This window comes from Coffea eugenioides, chromosome 2 (assembly GCF_003713205.1).
Source record: "Coffea eugenioides isolate CCC68of chromosome 2, Ceug_1.0, whole genome shotgun sequence".
Lineage (NCBI taxonomy): Eukaryota > Viridiplantae > Streptophyta > Magnoliopsida > Gentianales > Rubiaceae > Coffea > Coffea eugenioides.
The window spans coordinates 16246087-16263280 of record NC_040036.1 but is presented as its reverse complement, the minus strand read 5'-3'; the positions used below and the strand labels follow the sequence as shown (position 1 = coordinate 16263280).

General features: G+C 34.9%; 1 protein-coding gene across 2 annotated transcripts; it reads right to left on the bottom strand.

Moving 5' to 3' along the window:
* Positions 1 to 1164: 1164 nt before the first annotated feature.
* LOC113762640 lies at positions 1165 to 9058 on the bottom strand. 2 transcript variants are annotated; one of them, XM_027306187.1, is made up of 3 exons: positions 8926 to 9058; positions 8666 to 8763; positions 1165 to 1467 (listed from the first exon to the last, which is right to left on the bottom strand). In XM_027306187.1, the coding sequence occupies exons 1-3, from the start codon at positions 8978 to 8980 to the stop codon at positions 1180 to 1182; spliced, it is 441 nt and encodes a 146-aa protein (XP_027161988.1). In that variant the 5' UTR covers positions 8981 to 9058; the 3' UTR covers positions 1165 to 1179. The 2 variants fall into 2 exon arrangements, with proteins under 2 accessions (XP_027161988.1, XP_027161986.1); XM_027306185.1 differs by lacking the exon at positions 1165 to 1467 and adding an exon at positions 7566 to 8087.
* Between the last annotated feature and the right edge of the window lie 8136 nt (positions 9059 to 17194).

Here is a 17194-nt window from a genome sequence, read left to right as displayed (position 1 = left end):
TATATGGTCTTTTCAAGTATATTCTCACGTGTACTCAGGTGCAGTAAGATGTAAAGTCATACTTCCTTCGCAAAAATTTATAAAGTTCCATCGTCATAATTGTATATTGGCCAAAAAAAAAAAATTCGGACATCTATGACTCTGACAATTGTGTTGTATATTACTATAGCTGCCGGCTGACACAGCCCGGCAACAAAAGAATTTTTTTTAAAAAAAAAATACTATAGCTGCCGCTGACATAGCCCGGCAACAAAAGAATTTTTTTTTTTTTTAAAAAAAGCACTGACTGCCAGACTGTGTCGTCCAAATTTTTAAAAAAAAAACAGTCAAAAATTTTTTTTTAAGGTTAACTACATAGCCCGGCAGCCAAAGAATTTTTTTTTAAAAAAAAAAGCACTGACTGCCGGGCTGTGTCGTCCAAATTTTTTTTTTTTTAAGATTGACTGGCTGCCAGGCCGCAAAGCCCGGCAGCAGAAGAAAATTTTTGTTTTAAAAAAAAAACCAGTCAAAAATTTTTTGTTTTAAAAGTTGGCTACACAGCCCGGCAGCCAACTTCATTTTCCGCCTTTTCCCAGCCCAGCAGTTACGTACATGGTAATCACAGCCCGGCAGCCAACTTCATTTTTTTGGCCAATACTCTAGCCTCATCTACTCATCTTTACCATTAAAATGCCACATTTCTGCGTCCTTCAAATGGTAAACGAATGTTCCCAGAAACACACAGGCAATGATTTTCACACACTGCAATTTGTTTAGGCCAGTGTAGCCTCTCACACACTGCAATGATTTTCTTTGCCACTTTGTTGTGTTTAATTTCACTTGTGTGACTCATGGATCGCGATTTTAATAAAGCTTCATTTAGCAGGACTTTATAACTAATCATGAGTAGAGTAATCAATCAACATTCAAAACGCAAAGATTGGACGCTGCATGGAATTAATTAATGGAGAAACAAAATATACATATACATGAACTCAAACACACACAGCTGGTTTTATTTATTTATTGGTGCATTCTTGGCACCTTCAAGATTCATTACAGTACAAGGGAGGTGTATCTCAGCAATACATCTATTCTTTTAAACATCCACACATAACACTTGACCACACACAGAGACCAGATAATTGAAGTATTTAGTAAAAATACGTTAATCATTCTCAATTCAAGAGCAGCTCTTGATTAATGTTTGTACCATAAGAGTTTCTTTCCGATTATCGTGACATCAACAGCCACTGCTTTATCAATATATGTGCCCTTGCTATCCTGAGTTTGAATGAGAAGCGCGTAGACAGTGACGACACCTAGATTCCACAAGGCGCAGGCAATCACTTTCATGAACACCAGCTTGGTCCCAGCCTCCTCGTTGTACTTGTCCACTGAAAATTTTGCCATCTCTATTACATTAATGTCTGTTACGTCTGCCTTTTTTGCAGTAGGAATACCACATAAACCTTGGAGGTTGGCATTCTGTAAGCCCCAAAAAATCAAAATTAATCAAACCCTTTAGAAAAGTAGCCAAAAACTCAGCCCATCTGACAAATTAGTAAGAAATTATATTACTGGGGGAGAAGGTTAGTCAAACAAATCGACTAAAACCGAGAAGCCAATATTCTATATAAACATACTGCTTTGAAATTTCCTATCATGACCTCAAATTCATACTGCGCTGGTCTGTTCTTTCTTTTCAAATAAAAGATTTACCATTCTATATAAACAATATACCAAATTTTTAGTTAGCTAAAACAAATCCCACAATACATAAAGTTTATGTTGTACTTTGTGATATTCTTACGTTCAAAAATTTTTAGTTGCGGACTGAACTGTATGAACCAAAGGGCTATATTCCTAAATTTGCCTTCATACTTTGGTTAGCTATTCAAGGGAAGTTGATGAGCAAAGATACGCTATGCAGGTGGAAGATGCAGAACATATCACCTCTTTGTGTACTATATGGAAGTATTCCTAGATCCATTGACCATCTTTTCTTCCAATGTGAATTTTCTCATTCTTCTGGGATAAAGTACAGAAAATGTACTTGTTATATAGAGGAAGCATGAGTTGGCAAAATGGAAGTGAGATGGTGGAGTAAACATATGATGTCTGATTCTTTTGCTGATAGACTTAGGCGACTGGTCCTATATGCCACAATATCTTGCATATATGGCAGGAAAGGAATAGAAGAATTTTTCAGCAATCTGCAAACTCAAATGTTTCAGCTGGTTTTATCAGTAATGAAGGTGTTGCAGTTTACTTGCTCTTGGCCAAAAGCCCCTCGGACTAAGGAGAATCTAGAGTTGATACTGGAATGGGGATTAGCTAATGAATGTCTTAGGAATTAGCTAGCTGATTATCGGTACTATATATATAGATGTAGATTGAAATACGGTAGTACTCTGGTGCAGTAGGAGATTCATCCTTTGTAAAGCTTTTTTCTGATGATTAATAAAATGACTACATATTGCCCCAAAAAAAAAAAATTAAAGACTGACTCGTGCAAGTTAACTATAAAAATGCTAGAACACACATAAAACCCGTGAATAAGTTGAAGGGCGCCTTTGATATTTGATTCAACTCAGCAATAGTATTGCTGAAACAAATCAATACCACACGCCCAAGAAAGAATGAAAAATGTTATGATAGGAATATGATCATTATTCACCCTCTCAATTGCGTTCCATGTCTTGTCGTCTCTAACTGCTTTCATTATAGCATCCACTTCAGCTGATTGGAATCCCTCCACAGCCACTGATTTCCATCAGGAAACAACAACTCATTTCAATTCCAGGAAAATAAAATACTCACCACTTGTAATTGAGGCAACACAAAAAAAAGGAGAAAGAATTTGTGAAAGAAACCTATGCACATGCATGCAAAATATAAAACCGCTGTATGAATTTTGAGAAAATAGAAGATTACGGTCGGCTGTGAGTTCGTTCATTTTGATGTTGTAGTTGGCTATGGCTGCAGCCATTTTTCACTTAGCGAGCTAGCTAGCTACTAACGGAGATAATGGAATTTTTATAACTGGTTGTAATTGTCGAAACTAGGTTTTATGCATGGAAGAACTTTCCTCGTTCCTTGTATTTATAGGCAATACTTTTACACTTAAATGCCCTTTATGCCCTTGCTTGGAAATTGGGAATCTAGTGACAAATATGCACTTGATAGAAAAGCCATTATTCATCAAGAATATTAGCAATAGCTTTGTTCCTTTCTTTTAGGGATAATTTCATAAACCTCCCTTGAGGTTTTTAACAATTTCATTTAGCTCCCTCAAGATTTTTAAAATTACACATACCTCTCTTGTTATTTAAAATGATAATACTGCCCTTGAATATTTTAATGAAATTCCCTTGTTTGGTATACTTTTACTTGGAATGACTTTTAAAATTATTTTTCATTATTTTTCCTTCTTATTCCTTTTTTTAAAAAATTTTTTTGCCAATAAAACTGTAGAACTACCACTATTACCTCTAGTTTCTATTGTAACCAATTGTCGAACTAGTGATTTTTTTTGTGAGTTAACTTTATGAGTAATCCAATATTTTTTTGCTAATAGTTGTTTTTATTTTTTGGTATTAAAATTAAAAATAAATAAAAAGAAATGCCCCGAAATTACTACTAAATTATGATAATCCCACTATTCAAAAAAATTCATAAACTCTAAATCAATTATTTCAACATTTTTTTATCTTGTAAATCGAAATCCATAATAAAATACTATCAAAAGTATCCTATCATAGTGATAAAATTATTATTATAGTTGTTTATCAAATAGTATGTATGGACATGAAAAATGTGACACTTTTTCCTTAGAATTATACTAGATAATATTATAATTGTGTAGGGAAATAAATTAAAACTCATTACACAAGGACATTTTTGGATATTTATTTAAAAATTTGACCAAGTCAATATTATTTAAAGGTTTTGTTACTAAAACTATCAAATCAAGGGAGGTAGGTGTAATTTTTCAAACCTCAAGGGAGTTCAGTGAATTTGTTAGAAATCTCAGGGGAGGTTTCTGAAATTATCCCTTTCTTTTATTCTTTTCTAAAGTAGACACTGTTAGTATCATGAGAAAGCAGGAAAAATAGATGCTGCAATGGAAGAAACAAGAGTTGAATCCCGAGATATTTGGATTGTAAATTATTTGAGATATTTTTACTGTAGCACTTTTTGTGATGTGATGTATGTGAGATAAAAAGGTGTGTTGAAAATTGTAATGATGATGTAAACAAATAAATTTTGGCAAATAATCCTCTATCCAAACAAACCCATTATGTTGAGAAAGATAGGGATGATTAGCCCATTAATGCAACTCTTACCCTCAACAAAGGAATGAACGATTTATTCAAGGATTTCTTGTATTGTCAGACTCAGTAATGAAGCATACTTAGCTGGACTATGTTTATAAGCCAACTTACGCATACACATCATACATATTTATTCAAGAATCACGACATCAAGGTTAAGTATGGCGATGAAATAGAAATAAAAATGATAGCAAGTGGCATATGGTGCTGTAAGAAAATTAATATGGCCACTGTATAACCCTCATGTCTATAAACTGTGTCTACTTTCAAACATGCCTAATCCCATATTTTACCCTCTTAATTCTCAACCCTTTCAATTTTCGAAATCTACTCAATTTCTCTTTTCCCTGAATCTAGGTGTATCCACCCACTTATGCAGTTTTTTTTTTTTTTTTTTTTTTAATTCTCAGGCGGTAAAAGAGCAATATTTTAGATATTTATTTCTATCTATAGCTCTGAAAATCACAGTGTATGTGCCGCTGGCATAATTCTTGTAATTGTCTATTCCTTAGGGGTCCTCTCTAGATTTTCTAGATGGGATAACACCCTATCTAGAAAATCTAAAATTTGCGCAGGTCTCCTTGGCAAATTCTTTATTTTCGCCTTTACTCTTCATAAGATGCTACCCATTTTCTGACAATACAACCCAATTTAGCAAGAACAAAAGGAATCCTTCAAATTCAGAACGTCATAAATGAAAAAGAACTTGCAATAATTGTTGGTTTGCCAATAACTTTTGGTTAAATGGATTATCTCCAGATACATAGCCAACTCCAGAGTCCAGATAGGAGCAACCATTAAAATTGATAGCGACTTGAGTTTTGTCTGAATGGAGGGATTATTAGCCTTATTGGAAAGTGAAGAACAAGATTTTCCATGACTTGACACTCCTAATTAGCTTAGAAAGTGTTGAAGCTGCATTTGTTGACCAAATGTTTTTGGTGCTTCGTCCCACATCGGTAGAAGCCAAAGGAATTCTTCCTTTGGTTTCCTATAAATAAGGGAGCCTTATGAAGGAATGGATTGCACCACTCAAGAGAGTTATATGGGCTATTAGCTTCTTGAGTCATCTAGCCCATTTAGTCAAATATTTTAGGCTCTCTTGATTTGAGTTTAGGAATATTTTCTAAACTCTTTTGTAAGTGCCTATTGGCCTAGGAATCACTTTCCTACGGCTTTTGTATTTCTTCTTCATAGTAGAAATATTGCTCCTCCCTCGCCCGTGGACGTAGGTCAATTTGACCGAACCACGTAAATCTTCTGTGTCTTTTATTTGCTTTGTTATCCGTCTTTATATGGTCGGTTTTACCGCCTAATTATTATATGGCTGGTATCTACCGCCTATCTATTATATGGTCGGTTATACCGCCTACTTTGTGCTAACTTGAGTTTGTCTATTCCTGGCCCGGTCCTAACAGAAAGAAAGCAAATTTTTCGTGAAAAATATATACACTCAGAAATAAAACAAGCACCAGATTCCAGATAGCAACTATTAAAATATATAGCCATGCACTTGAGTTTGTTTGAATGGAGGGAATAATAGCCCTGTTGGAATGTGTAGCGCAAGATCAAGAAATTGGCAAATATTTATCTGAACGGAAAATGTCTTGAGGAAAACCTACTTTCATTTGCTAAATTGCAAGTTCTGGTGGACGTGAAATTTAGGAAAATATAAAACTCTATAATTCTCTTGCAACTTAAACAGACAAGAAGAAAGGTAACTAACTTTAACTCTCCTAAAATTTAGCTTTGCCCACCAACCTAATAGCTCATTCAAAGGTTGTGATTTAGAAAATTAATGAATGAAAAAGAGAAAGGAAACTTAATATTCTTCTTTGAGAGTTAGATTGAGAAGAAAAGAAAGAAAATGGGAACAATCGACTCTTGCTACAATTGAAATACTTTCTTATGTGGGAGTAATCGAATCTTGTCAGATATAATTATTTGTGACAATCAATGGCCCCAATTTGCTAAAATAATATTGCACGTAAACCTCATTCAATTTGTTCGCTTCCTTCTGTTACCTTCCACTACCTTTAATTATTATCGTCACCAATAAAACCAGAATGGACTACCCCCGAGAGATGGGAACTAAATCTCATGCGTTACAGGAATAAAGATTTTGGAGCAAGAATTATTGAGATTGAAGATTTTGTGTACATTCACATATATAGTTATATATTTCAAACAATGAATCGATGTATAGGAATAAATTTTATGCACTAAACTAACTGAGCGTACATCAATTCATGCAAGAAATATAAAAAGCGCAATGAAATTTATGCAACCACATAATCGAAAATCTAAACAATGTGTGCATCGACAATGAATGTGAGTGGATCCATTTACATCTGTAGTGATGGATGTGAGTGTGTCCATTTACAACCCTGCAGCTAGTTTTAAATAATTCGTAAAATAAAAACCTCCATGAACTATTTATTGGGGGAGTTTAACTTTGCCCCGTCTATTATTTGGAGTGGGTAATTTGCCCCATATTTTTTGTTATTGGACAAAAACGTCATGAAGATGTGTTATTTTCCTACTATTTCCTATAATATTCATTTTTTTCCTTTTTAAGTTCTTTTTTTTTTTTTTGGGTTTTTGATTCCTTCCCTTTCCTTCATCACCAAAGAAAGCTCCCCGTTTCACTCAATGTAAGTTAGGTTTTGCTTTGGGTATTAGTTCTTATTCTTATTATTTTGCTAATCAGACATTGAAAGCTTGTTATAGAAACAGAAAAAAATTAACTCTTGTAACATCTGGTTTGGTACTTTGGTTCACTTGTCAAGCAATATCTTTTTGAGCAAGTAGAGTTTTACTTAATAATGATAATGGCGGCAAGCAAATTATCGCAGACCTTTTTAGTCGCGCTCAATAGAACATCTGTGCGATCTTGTACTTTTTCCTTGTCTGTTCCTTTGTCTTCTAACGACAAATATAAGTAGACGGGATAAAAATGATAATCAAAGCAAACATCGGTCCAGACTACAACTTCAAGCAAACATCACAGAAACTCTTCTTCATGCGAATGTCTCAATACGTTAGCATATTTTGGGCGTTGCTTGTGATTTAAAAGGAACCAACAACATAATTCGACTTGGCATAAATTGGTGTTTTGACATACTGCAAGGTTTTGAGGAATAAAGGAATGGTACAGGAAACAGATACTCACACAAAACATGTAGCCAGGTTTCAAGAGTTTTCAATTACTCTTAGACTGTTGGGAAGTGAATAGGCGAACGAAGTGCTATATATGAACTCAAACACACACAGCTGGTTTTATTTATGTAATGGTGCATTCTTGGTACAAGCGTACCTTCGAGATTCAGTACAGTACTAGGGAGATGTGCCTCAGCAGTACATCTATCCTTTTAAACATCCACACATAATACTCAACCACATACAGACACCAGATAATTTAAGTACTTAGTAAAGTACGTTATTCATTCTCAATTCATGAGCAGCTGTTGATTAATGTTCATCATGTTTGTACCACAGGAGTACCTTCTTGCCATTTTTAAATTTCAAAGTTAGTGCTTGATCTTTATGTATGCCCTTGTCATCCTGAGTTAACATGTGAAGCCCGTACAAAGTGCCAAAAACTACAACCCGCTTGACATAGGCAAGCACTTTTATCAACACCAGCTTGGTCCCAGTCTTCCTGTTGTACTCTGCCACTGCAAATTCTGCCATCTCTTGAACATCAGGAGGGACAGTCTTGTCCACATTTTGTGCAGTCGTAGTTCCACATAAACCTTGGAGGTTGGCATTCTGTAAACCCCAAATAATTGAGTTCCCAGAATTAATTGAAATCCTTTAGAAAAGTAGCCAAAAACTAAGTTGATCCGACCAATTAGTAAGAAATTGCATTGCTCGGGGAGAAGGTTAATCAAGCAATTCAAGAAAGTAGACAAGATGAATAAAAAGTTTTAATTGGTTAAACCAATTCAAAAATGTGCTCAAGACTTTCAATAGCAACTCCTTTTACTTTTCCCAAGAGTTTCTGTGCAAGTTGATAAATTATTTAAATCCTTTCTTTCTTTTCAAATAAAAGATCTACCATTCTATATAAACTATATACCAAATTTTTAGTTAGCTAAGACAAATCTCAAAATACATAAAGTATACGCTGTATTTTGGGGTATTCTAAGGTATAAAAACTTTTAAGGACTGACTCGTACAAGTTAACCATATATTTACAAATGCTAGTACACATATAAAACCCGCGAACAAGTTGAAGGGCGCCTTTGATTTGATTCAAATCCGCAAAACTATTGCAGAAACAAGTCAAAACTACGCGCCCAAGAAAGAATGAAAAATTTCATGAAAGGAATATGATCATTATTCACCGTGTCACTGAGTCCTTCAATTGCGTTCCATGTCTTGTTTTCTCCAACTGCCTTCATTATAGCTTCCACTTCAGCTGATTGGAATCCCTCCACAGCCACTGATTTCCATCAAGAAACAAAAACTCATTTCATTTCCTGGAAAATAAAATACTTGCCACTTGTTATTGAACCAAAGGAAAAAGGAATTTGTGAAAGAAATATATGCACATGCATGCAAAATACAAAACTGATGTGCGAATTTTGAGAGAATAGAAGATTACTGTTGGCTGCGAATTCGTTCATTTTGATGTTGTAGTTGGCTATGACTTCAGTCATTTTTCCCTTGGAGAGCTAGCTAGCTACTAACGGAGATAATGGAATTTTATAACTGGTTGTAGTTGTCGAAACTAGGTTTTGAACATGAAAGAACTTACCTCATTCCTTGTATTTATAGGCAATACTCTTTAACACTTAAATGCCGTTTATGCCCTTGCTTGGAAATTGGGAATCTAGTGACAAATATGTATTTGATAGAAAAACCATTATTCACCAAGAATATTAGCAAGAGCTTTGTTCCTTTCTTTTATTCTTTTCTAAAGTAAACAACGTCAGTATCAGGAGAAAGGAGGAAATAGATGCTGCAATGGAATGAACAAGAGTGATAATTTATCCCTCCATTTGTGGAAGGACCGTGATAGAACAATCATCTTTCTCAACAACCATGGTATAGAAAAGTTGTAGCAAAATGGTTATCTCTTGAAGGTTTTTCAATTTCTTTCATGGAAATCTTAATTTGGTAATTTTTCTCCTTTCAATTTATTTTTCTCCTTTTTCCTAACGGTGTTCCCGATCCTTTTAATGGATGTAATTTTGCACGTCTTTCTTGAGGGAGTTCATTTAATCCCTTTTTGGATGTTCATTTTTAATTTATGTTGTAGGGTAGTTATTCCTGTTTACAATATTTTCAATACTTTATATGCCATTTCAATTAATGGATCATATTATGGGTCCTATTCCCATCAAAGTATTTCTGTTTAAGGGTGTGTGACATTTTCACAATAACCAATGCTCCTTATTTTGATTAATATTAAGAATCCATGACCTGAAGAGATTCAAAATGATCGGTCATGATCCATTTCAAATTTCGGTATTCAACTTGGAAGCTACAAGTGTACACTCTCCAACTTGGGGATTAGTTATTTTTTAAATTTTAATTTTAACATCTTATTTGATAAGTTATATCAATTTATTTGGTTTATAATTTAAATTTTAATTAGGTTTTTATGAATTATAACCATTATCTTTGCAGGGCAACTTCCATATATACTTTCAACAATGTCACAACGTTGGAACACCATAAATAATAACACCCTCTTCTAAAATTATCAAATCCAAAGATAATACGTTGGGAAGATGGGGATGATCATTAGAAGGATTTGTTCAAGGATTTCTTGTATTGTCAAACTCAACAGTAAAGCATATTAGGTAGACTATATTTACACATAGACATCATAAATTTGTATTCGAGAATCACAAAATCAATGTTATGTATGGCGATGAAAAAGAAATAAAAATGATAGCAAGTGACATATTGTGCTGCAACAAAATTAATATCGTCACTATATATGCCTCCTGTCTATAAGTATATCTATAAATTAGGTCTACCTTAAATCTTGCCTAATCCCATATTTGGACCCCTGAATTCTCAATCTTTAATTTTCCAAAACTATTCACTTTCTCTTTTCCTTGACTTTATGTGTATCCACCAACTCATCCATTTTGAGGCAATAAAGAATAATATTTTAGATGTTTATTTTTGTCTATAACTCTGCAAATCACAATGTATATAACGCTAGGATAATTCTTATAACTTTCTAATCCTCAAGGGTCCTCACTAGCTTGAATATAATAGTACGTACATGTCAAAATGCTGGATGTTATCCTATCTTTTTTTTTTGATAAAATATCATAATTTCACTAAAGTCGGCACTAATAGCAAAAATTACATCATCATACATAGATATCAAAGAATAGATATGAAAAAAGGATACTATAAATCTGAAGAACAACAAAAATTATATTGTAAATCTCCAAATTTGAAAAATGAGATAAAATAATTATAGCTCCATGAATATCGGTGCATGCTTCCAATCATCAGATCTGCTGATTAACTACTATTTCAAGCCCAGATATTATGGTGAGATCTATCGAATAGATCCAAGAAATTCTAGATCTGGTAATCAAAATCTGAAAAGACTCAGATCTAATAAAAGAAAAATAAAAATATTATCAAAAACTCTTACTAAAAAATTTAGGAGAGAAGAAAAATCTCAATAGACATCCCTAAGAAGAGAAAAAAACTCTCACTAGAAAATTTTAGAAAAGATTTTATTAACACAAATGAAAAAAAAAAAGTTATAGAGAGGGCTCCTCCCATGGAAAAAGATCAGAAAAATCTGATCTCTTTGTCATGAGAGAGTTGAAAGGAGTTTTAGTTAGAGAGTTTTTTCTAGAGAGAAGAAAGGGAGAAGGGGCTTCTTTTCTCATCAGTTAATTGATGCAATTCGAAAGGAAAATAATATCCTATCCAGAGAATCTAAACTTTTCCATGTCTCCTTGGCAAATTCTTGATTATAGCTTACACTCTTGATAAGATGCTGCCCCTTTTCGGATAATATAACAAGAACAAAAAGAATCCTTTTAATTCATGATGTCATAAATGAAAATGAACTTGCAATAATTGTTGGTTTCCCAGTAACCATTGGTTAAATGGATCATCTCCATCGTACATCCCTCATTTTGTCGTTACGAAATTTATTAACCATTCGGCAATTTAGTTCCTTGATAAAAAAAATGAAAGAAAAAACAAAAAGTACAAGTACAAGTACTACACATGTCACACATAGTAGACTTACAAATATTTGGAAAAAAAAAAAGATGGTTGCCAACAAAATTTAAACACAGATGGGCAATCATTTGTGATCCAAAATTGTGTATGGCTATTAAGTTATTTTAATTAATGAGAAAAAAAGGGAGCGAAGTGCATGCTTAAAGATTTTTGTGGAGTGCCAAAATCATTCCTTTGTTGATTTGACAAGATATAGTGGTATGATATGCGTCTTTAATGTAATATGACTTAAGTTTACGTATTATTCTCATTAGGTTACTTGTTAATACGTCTCATGAGGAAAGAGCTTTATGATGCCTGCAAAAAGTATTCTTATTATTATTGTATGAGCCTTAGGAAAAAAAGAAATCAACCTCCGAGACGATAACATTTTCTAAGAGATAGATATAACTACAAAAGAGATAGATATCTAAGTATCCTCATCCCTGCTGTTTGATTAATTTTCAAGTGCAAAATTCTGGTGCACCACGTTATCGTTGTTGAGGAACTTGAAAATTTTAGGACGTTATCCAGGAAATAAGAGCTTGGAAGATATGCTAATTAGATAAGACAAAATGCAAGCTATTCCTAAAATAGACAATCACTTAGGAAACAGACAATCATTTTGGAATCAAATTCTAGTTCTCCTATGTCCCGTCCTGCTGTGTAAAGATATAAAGCTAAATCCAGATAGAAAGCAAACATAAAAATTGACAACCACTTGCATTTTTTTTTTTTGGGTAAGTAGCCACTTGTGTTTTGTTTCGATAAAGAGAATAATGGCCTTGTTGGATAGTAAAGCGCGAGAAGATGAATTTGATAAACATTTATTTGACCGGAAAATTTTGGACGGAAAACTTATTTTCTAAGCAAATATTTTTTGCTATATTGCAAGTTTTACTAGACACAGAGGAATATATAAAAATCTATAATTCTCTTGAAACTTAAACAGTAGAAGAAATGGTAATAGACTTTTATGAACTTTCTTAAAAATTACTTTTTTCATTTAACCTAATATTCCAGTCCTAGGTTGTGATTTAAAAAATAATAATAAATGAGAAATAAAAAGGGAAATAAACATTTGGAGAGCTAGTTTAGGGAAGAAAAGAAAGGAAATGCAAACAATCGACTCTTATTACAGCTTAAAAGCGTAAACATAGATTAAAAGCAGCTTCTGGGGATAAATGGTGACAAATCTCATCTCCTCATGGAAGGGTAATTTAGTGACTCAAGGTTTGGTTTCCTAAATCGATTCAGCAGAATGTCTAACGGTTCAATGCTTGGTAATTAGTGCTAAATGACTTTATCTGCCTTTTAGTAACTTTTATAATTACAGGTTTAATCCTTAAAGTGAGTCTATGCCATTGTGCATTTGTGTGTAGAAGCTGATTTTATTACAAACTTAATCAATGATTTGCTAAAAGTATGACAGAACGGGAATTAGTGAAGCAGTTTGGTTTCTATGCTGTTACCATAACTCCGGCTGCTTGAATTCTTCTCATTTGCTTATAGTTTCTGGACTATAAATTACACAGCATATTAGAGTGAGATTTTGCTGGTTTAGCTACTCCTCTTTTCCATTTTTCAGCAATTTTCTTGAATAGGTATTTTTTTTATTGTGTTATGGTGTTTCACTGTTTGAATTGGGTTGTCCATGTAGAATTGAAAATTGAAGAAGAGCTTCCCATTTTAGTTGCAGGTTTGACAGGTAGGAAATATTAGTATCAGCTACAATTTGTTGATCAAGGTATGCCTCGGCCGTATTATAGTCGATAATAATACTTTATTTATGTAGACATTGATTGGATTTCTATCCATAGCTCTTTAATTATGTGGTTTAAATTTAATTATTTTGTCATCCAATATGCTGCCGCAAGATTTAGAATGCTTCTGTTCTAATATAGGATGGATGGCCAAAGTAGCATTGATTTTGCCAGGTTTTCGTTTTCCTCATTGAATTGAATACCTGATTTTTTTTTTGCTGGTGCATTTTTTTTTCGGTTTAAATGTTTAAATGTTTGTAGGACCTCAAAATATTTATAATTATAAGAACAAAGCTCTCAAATCAATTTACAAGCAAAATAATCACGAAATAAAAGCTTTCTTATATTTTTGTAAATGAACGACTGCAGAAATAAGACGAAATACAAGTCGAGGCCACAAATGATAAATGGTAAATGACGCAAAGCTAGGTGGCCACTTTATTGATATGAAACTTCTTGATAATTCTTTGATACGAGAATTATCGATATAAGGGTCTTTATATAGTAATTGGACTGTAAAGTAACTAACAAATCGTATATGAACTTATTTACTAGTCTCCTAAACAAAACAAACTAAATAATAAAAGGACTTAGTTTAATTCTTGTTTTCATTTTTTATTTATTTTTCTCTTATTTTTTTATATAGTTTATGGCTGCTAACATTCCGTATTTTGATGATTGACTGGACTTTATTCCTGAATGGGATTATGAGACTCGTGTTTTTTCTAATGATCAATCAGCTGTTGCAAATTGTGGAACTTATTTTGTCTCAAGTTATTCAACTGACACATGCCCCGCATTTCAAGATAACCTAAGTGCTCCAATTGATACAATCGCAAGCTGGTAGAAAATATAACAGCATCAACGTACAACAACCAGCTGATGGCCACTCTAATTGAGGACATTAGATCCATTGGTACTTTGTTTCAACAGTGCTCATTTCTTTTTGCTAATTCTACGAAAATAGGAAGTATCAAACTGAGCATTCATGCTCTAAACATCTGGGTAGATGAAGAATGGGTGAATCCCAATTTTAGATGCTAGGCATCAGTGATCCGTAGGATATTTTGTTCATTTGATTGGACCTTTGTCCAAAATATTGTAAAGTTTACAGTTCTATATATATAAAACAAGCTAACGTTTCGACCAAAAAAAAAAAAATACTTTTGGAGATTTTTCACCTCGATTTCAAACGTGGTATGACCCTTACTCAAACAGGTATGATCAAAGATGGTGGGATAATTTCAATTTTAATTATGCGACCGGGCCAATGGATTTTTAACCGCAAGAGTCTCAACAACCATCATCCATGTCAGGTATGTCTCTTGAAGAAATGATTGAATTACTAGCTACTAATACATATCGATTTCAACAGAGACACAAGCGATGCGAATCAAGTGCAACTATTGACATCCGGAATGGCGAATTAAGTGCATCTATTGGCATCTAGAATGACGCGAATTAGCTTCTCAATGTGTGAAGAATTGCCCTCACAGACCAACATCAACCTTGAGGAAGATGAGAGTGCAATTATTTTGCCAAATGACATGAAACTGCAAGAGTTTCAAGAAAACTGATCTAAAGATGCAGTTGAAAGGAAGTTGAAGTGCAAGAAATGAGACCCCAGTATCAACTCGTTCAAGTGAATAAATCCAGTGAACAATCTCCAAATGCGGTGACATCTCCTCCATTCCTTAATCAATATTCTCCTGACTCTTATTCTTCAATTCCTGTTAATGAAATTGATTTTATTATACCAGAAAAATTTGAATTTCATGACCGGAATAAATTAAGAGTGGCGATGGCAAGATATCTTGGACCAATAAATGCATGTGAGGGAGGAGTGAATGGAGAACTCAAATTATCGTTGACTTGTTTGGTGCCATTTACTAGTCCATGGAAAACCGTAACTCGTGTGCTCAAGAATTACTCTATTTACGAGGATTATCGGAACTATATAGAGGATGAAGCATTAAAACGAGTCACAAGATTTTACCCTCCCTGAACTAACATGATAATGTCTAGCCAAAAACATTAAAAAAAGGCGCTCATTGGGAGGCAACTTGATTTTTTTTTTTTAGTTGTACTGTGCGATTTTGTTTGTTAGTTTAAATATGTTTTCCTTTATTTTGACTGATTTCTGGCTTCAATTTTCATTTTTTATGATTCGTAGGTATCTATCTGACATGACGCGCCCGCGTCAACTGGGCGCGTGGCACATTGCAACTTCCTGATGCTTAGTAAAAAAGGGTTTGATCCCCTTGACGTGCCCGCGTCAGGTCATCCGGAGAGCTCATCGTCAGAAGGGTTCTGACCCTCATGACGTGCTCGGCTGCTCGCGTCAAGTCACCTGAAAAGCTCTTCACTTCGTGCCTACATGACGTGCCCGTGTCATGTTCGCAGGAAAGGTAAATATTCAAACTTTGAGAAAAATTTTTGGATTTTCTTTTAATCTCTAATTTTGAATTTTGAAAGTGAATTTTATTCATAATATTAAGAAAAGAAAAAAGATAAAAAAAATTCCAAAGAAAAGTTTTTTAAAAAAAATTTAAAACAAAAAAAACCCAAAGAAAAAACCAAAAACTATTTTGTTTTTCTTTTTCTTTCTTTTCTTTTCTTTCTTTTTCTTTCTTTTCTTTTCTTTCTTTTTCTTCCTCTTCTCCCCCGTTGCCCCTGTTTCCCTTTCCTTCTTCACTCTTTTGGCCGAAAGCCTTCACCGCCGCCCCTCCATCCGAACTCCATTGCCACCACCTCGCGCGACCAGCTTTGCCCCGCACGCCCACCACCAGCGCCGCCGAGTCCAGCCCTCCATCGCCATCGACGACCACGCCAGTGTGCCGCCCGTAGCCGTAAGTACCACGCAACGCCGTTCACCGCCACCGTCTCCATCCACAGCTCGCCGTGCCTCCAAGCCTCGCGTCCGCCTCCATCACCCACCATCGCACGTTTGTCTCACTTCAGTAGCCGCGCGGCCCCGAATCGCGCCACCAGCTCCCTCCGCTTTCTCATCACTACTCCACGCGCGCCTCCACCTGTGCGTACCACCACCAGCCGCGCGCACCCAGCAAGCATTCGCAACTGCCGAGCCCTCCTTATCGCGCGCCGCCTTCTCCAACCGTGAGGCACGCCGGGCTCTTCTCCCTCTTGTGCTCCACCACCTCTCGTCTTTCCGATGCCGTGCGCACCGTCGCTACTTGTCAAATTTTTGACAGGTAGAGGTATTGTATGCTCCCAATCGCTAGTTCATTTTCTGGGACATCATTTTCTGGACTATCGTTATTTTAATTTCTTGTTGCCCTTGCTTACTTGGTTGCCCTGTATTGCACTAGTGGGATTGATTTGCTTGATTTTACGCCTATTATTTGGGAATTGTTTGGGAGTTTTGTGCACGGTGGTTGCCATTTTGATTCCTCTTATTTCTGGTGCCGTTTGCTATTGGTTGGGATATCAAGTGATTTGGGTTGACCGTTTGAAATTTTACATTAACTGTGTGGCACACCAGTGGTACTGGTTGGGGTAATTGGCCTTGATTTTGTTGCTTCTGTTGGGTTGGTTGCCTGACTGATAGCTGAGAGTTTGTAATTGAGTTATTATTGTCAAATTTCTAAACTGCTATTGCTGGAATTGCCGATTTTGAGTTGAGATATCCACTGTCCAATTGGAAACTTTGTTGAGATTTTGGGTGGACAGAGTTTTGCATTTGCTGGTTGAATTGGGTTGAGATGTCTCAGAATTTGGCCGCGTACTTCATCACATCAGTTTCACTCCACTGTTCCCTCCTTTCTCTTAGCCATTCGACAGGGAAGTTTGATTGTTCTCTTTGCTTTACTTACTTTATTACCTCCATTGAGGACAATGTAGGATTTAGGTGTGCGGGGAGTAGTTATGGTGCTAGTGTCT

What these genes read in the sequence shown, in the direction of transcription:
- LOC113762640 (XM_027306185.1), bottom strand. Translation starts at nt 8,980, where the DNA reads ATGACTGAAGTCATAGCCAACTACAACATCAAAATGAACGAATTCGCA. An exon ending in GAACGAATTCGCAGCCAACA is followed by an intron (nt 8,764 to 8,925) that starts GTAATCTTCTAT and finishes GATGGAAATCAG; the next exon opens with TGGCTGTGGAGGGATTCCAA. An exon ending in TTGAAGGACTCAGTGACACG is followed by an intron (nt 8,088 to 8,665) that starts GTGAATAATGAT and finishes TGGGGTTTACAG; the next exon opens with AATGCCAACCTCCAAGGTTT.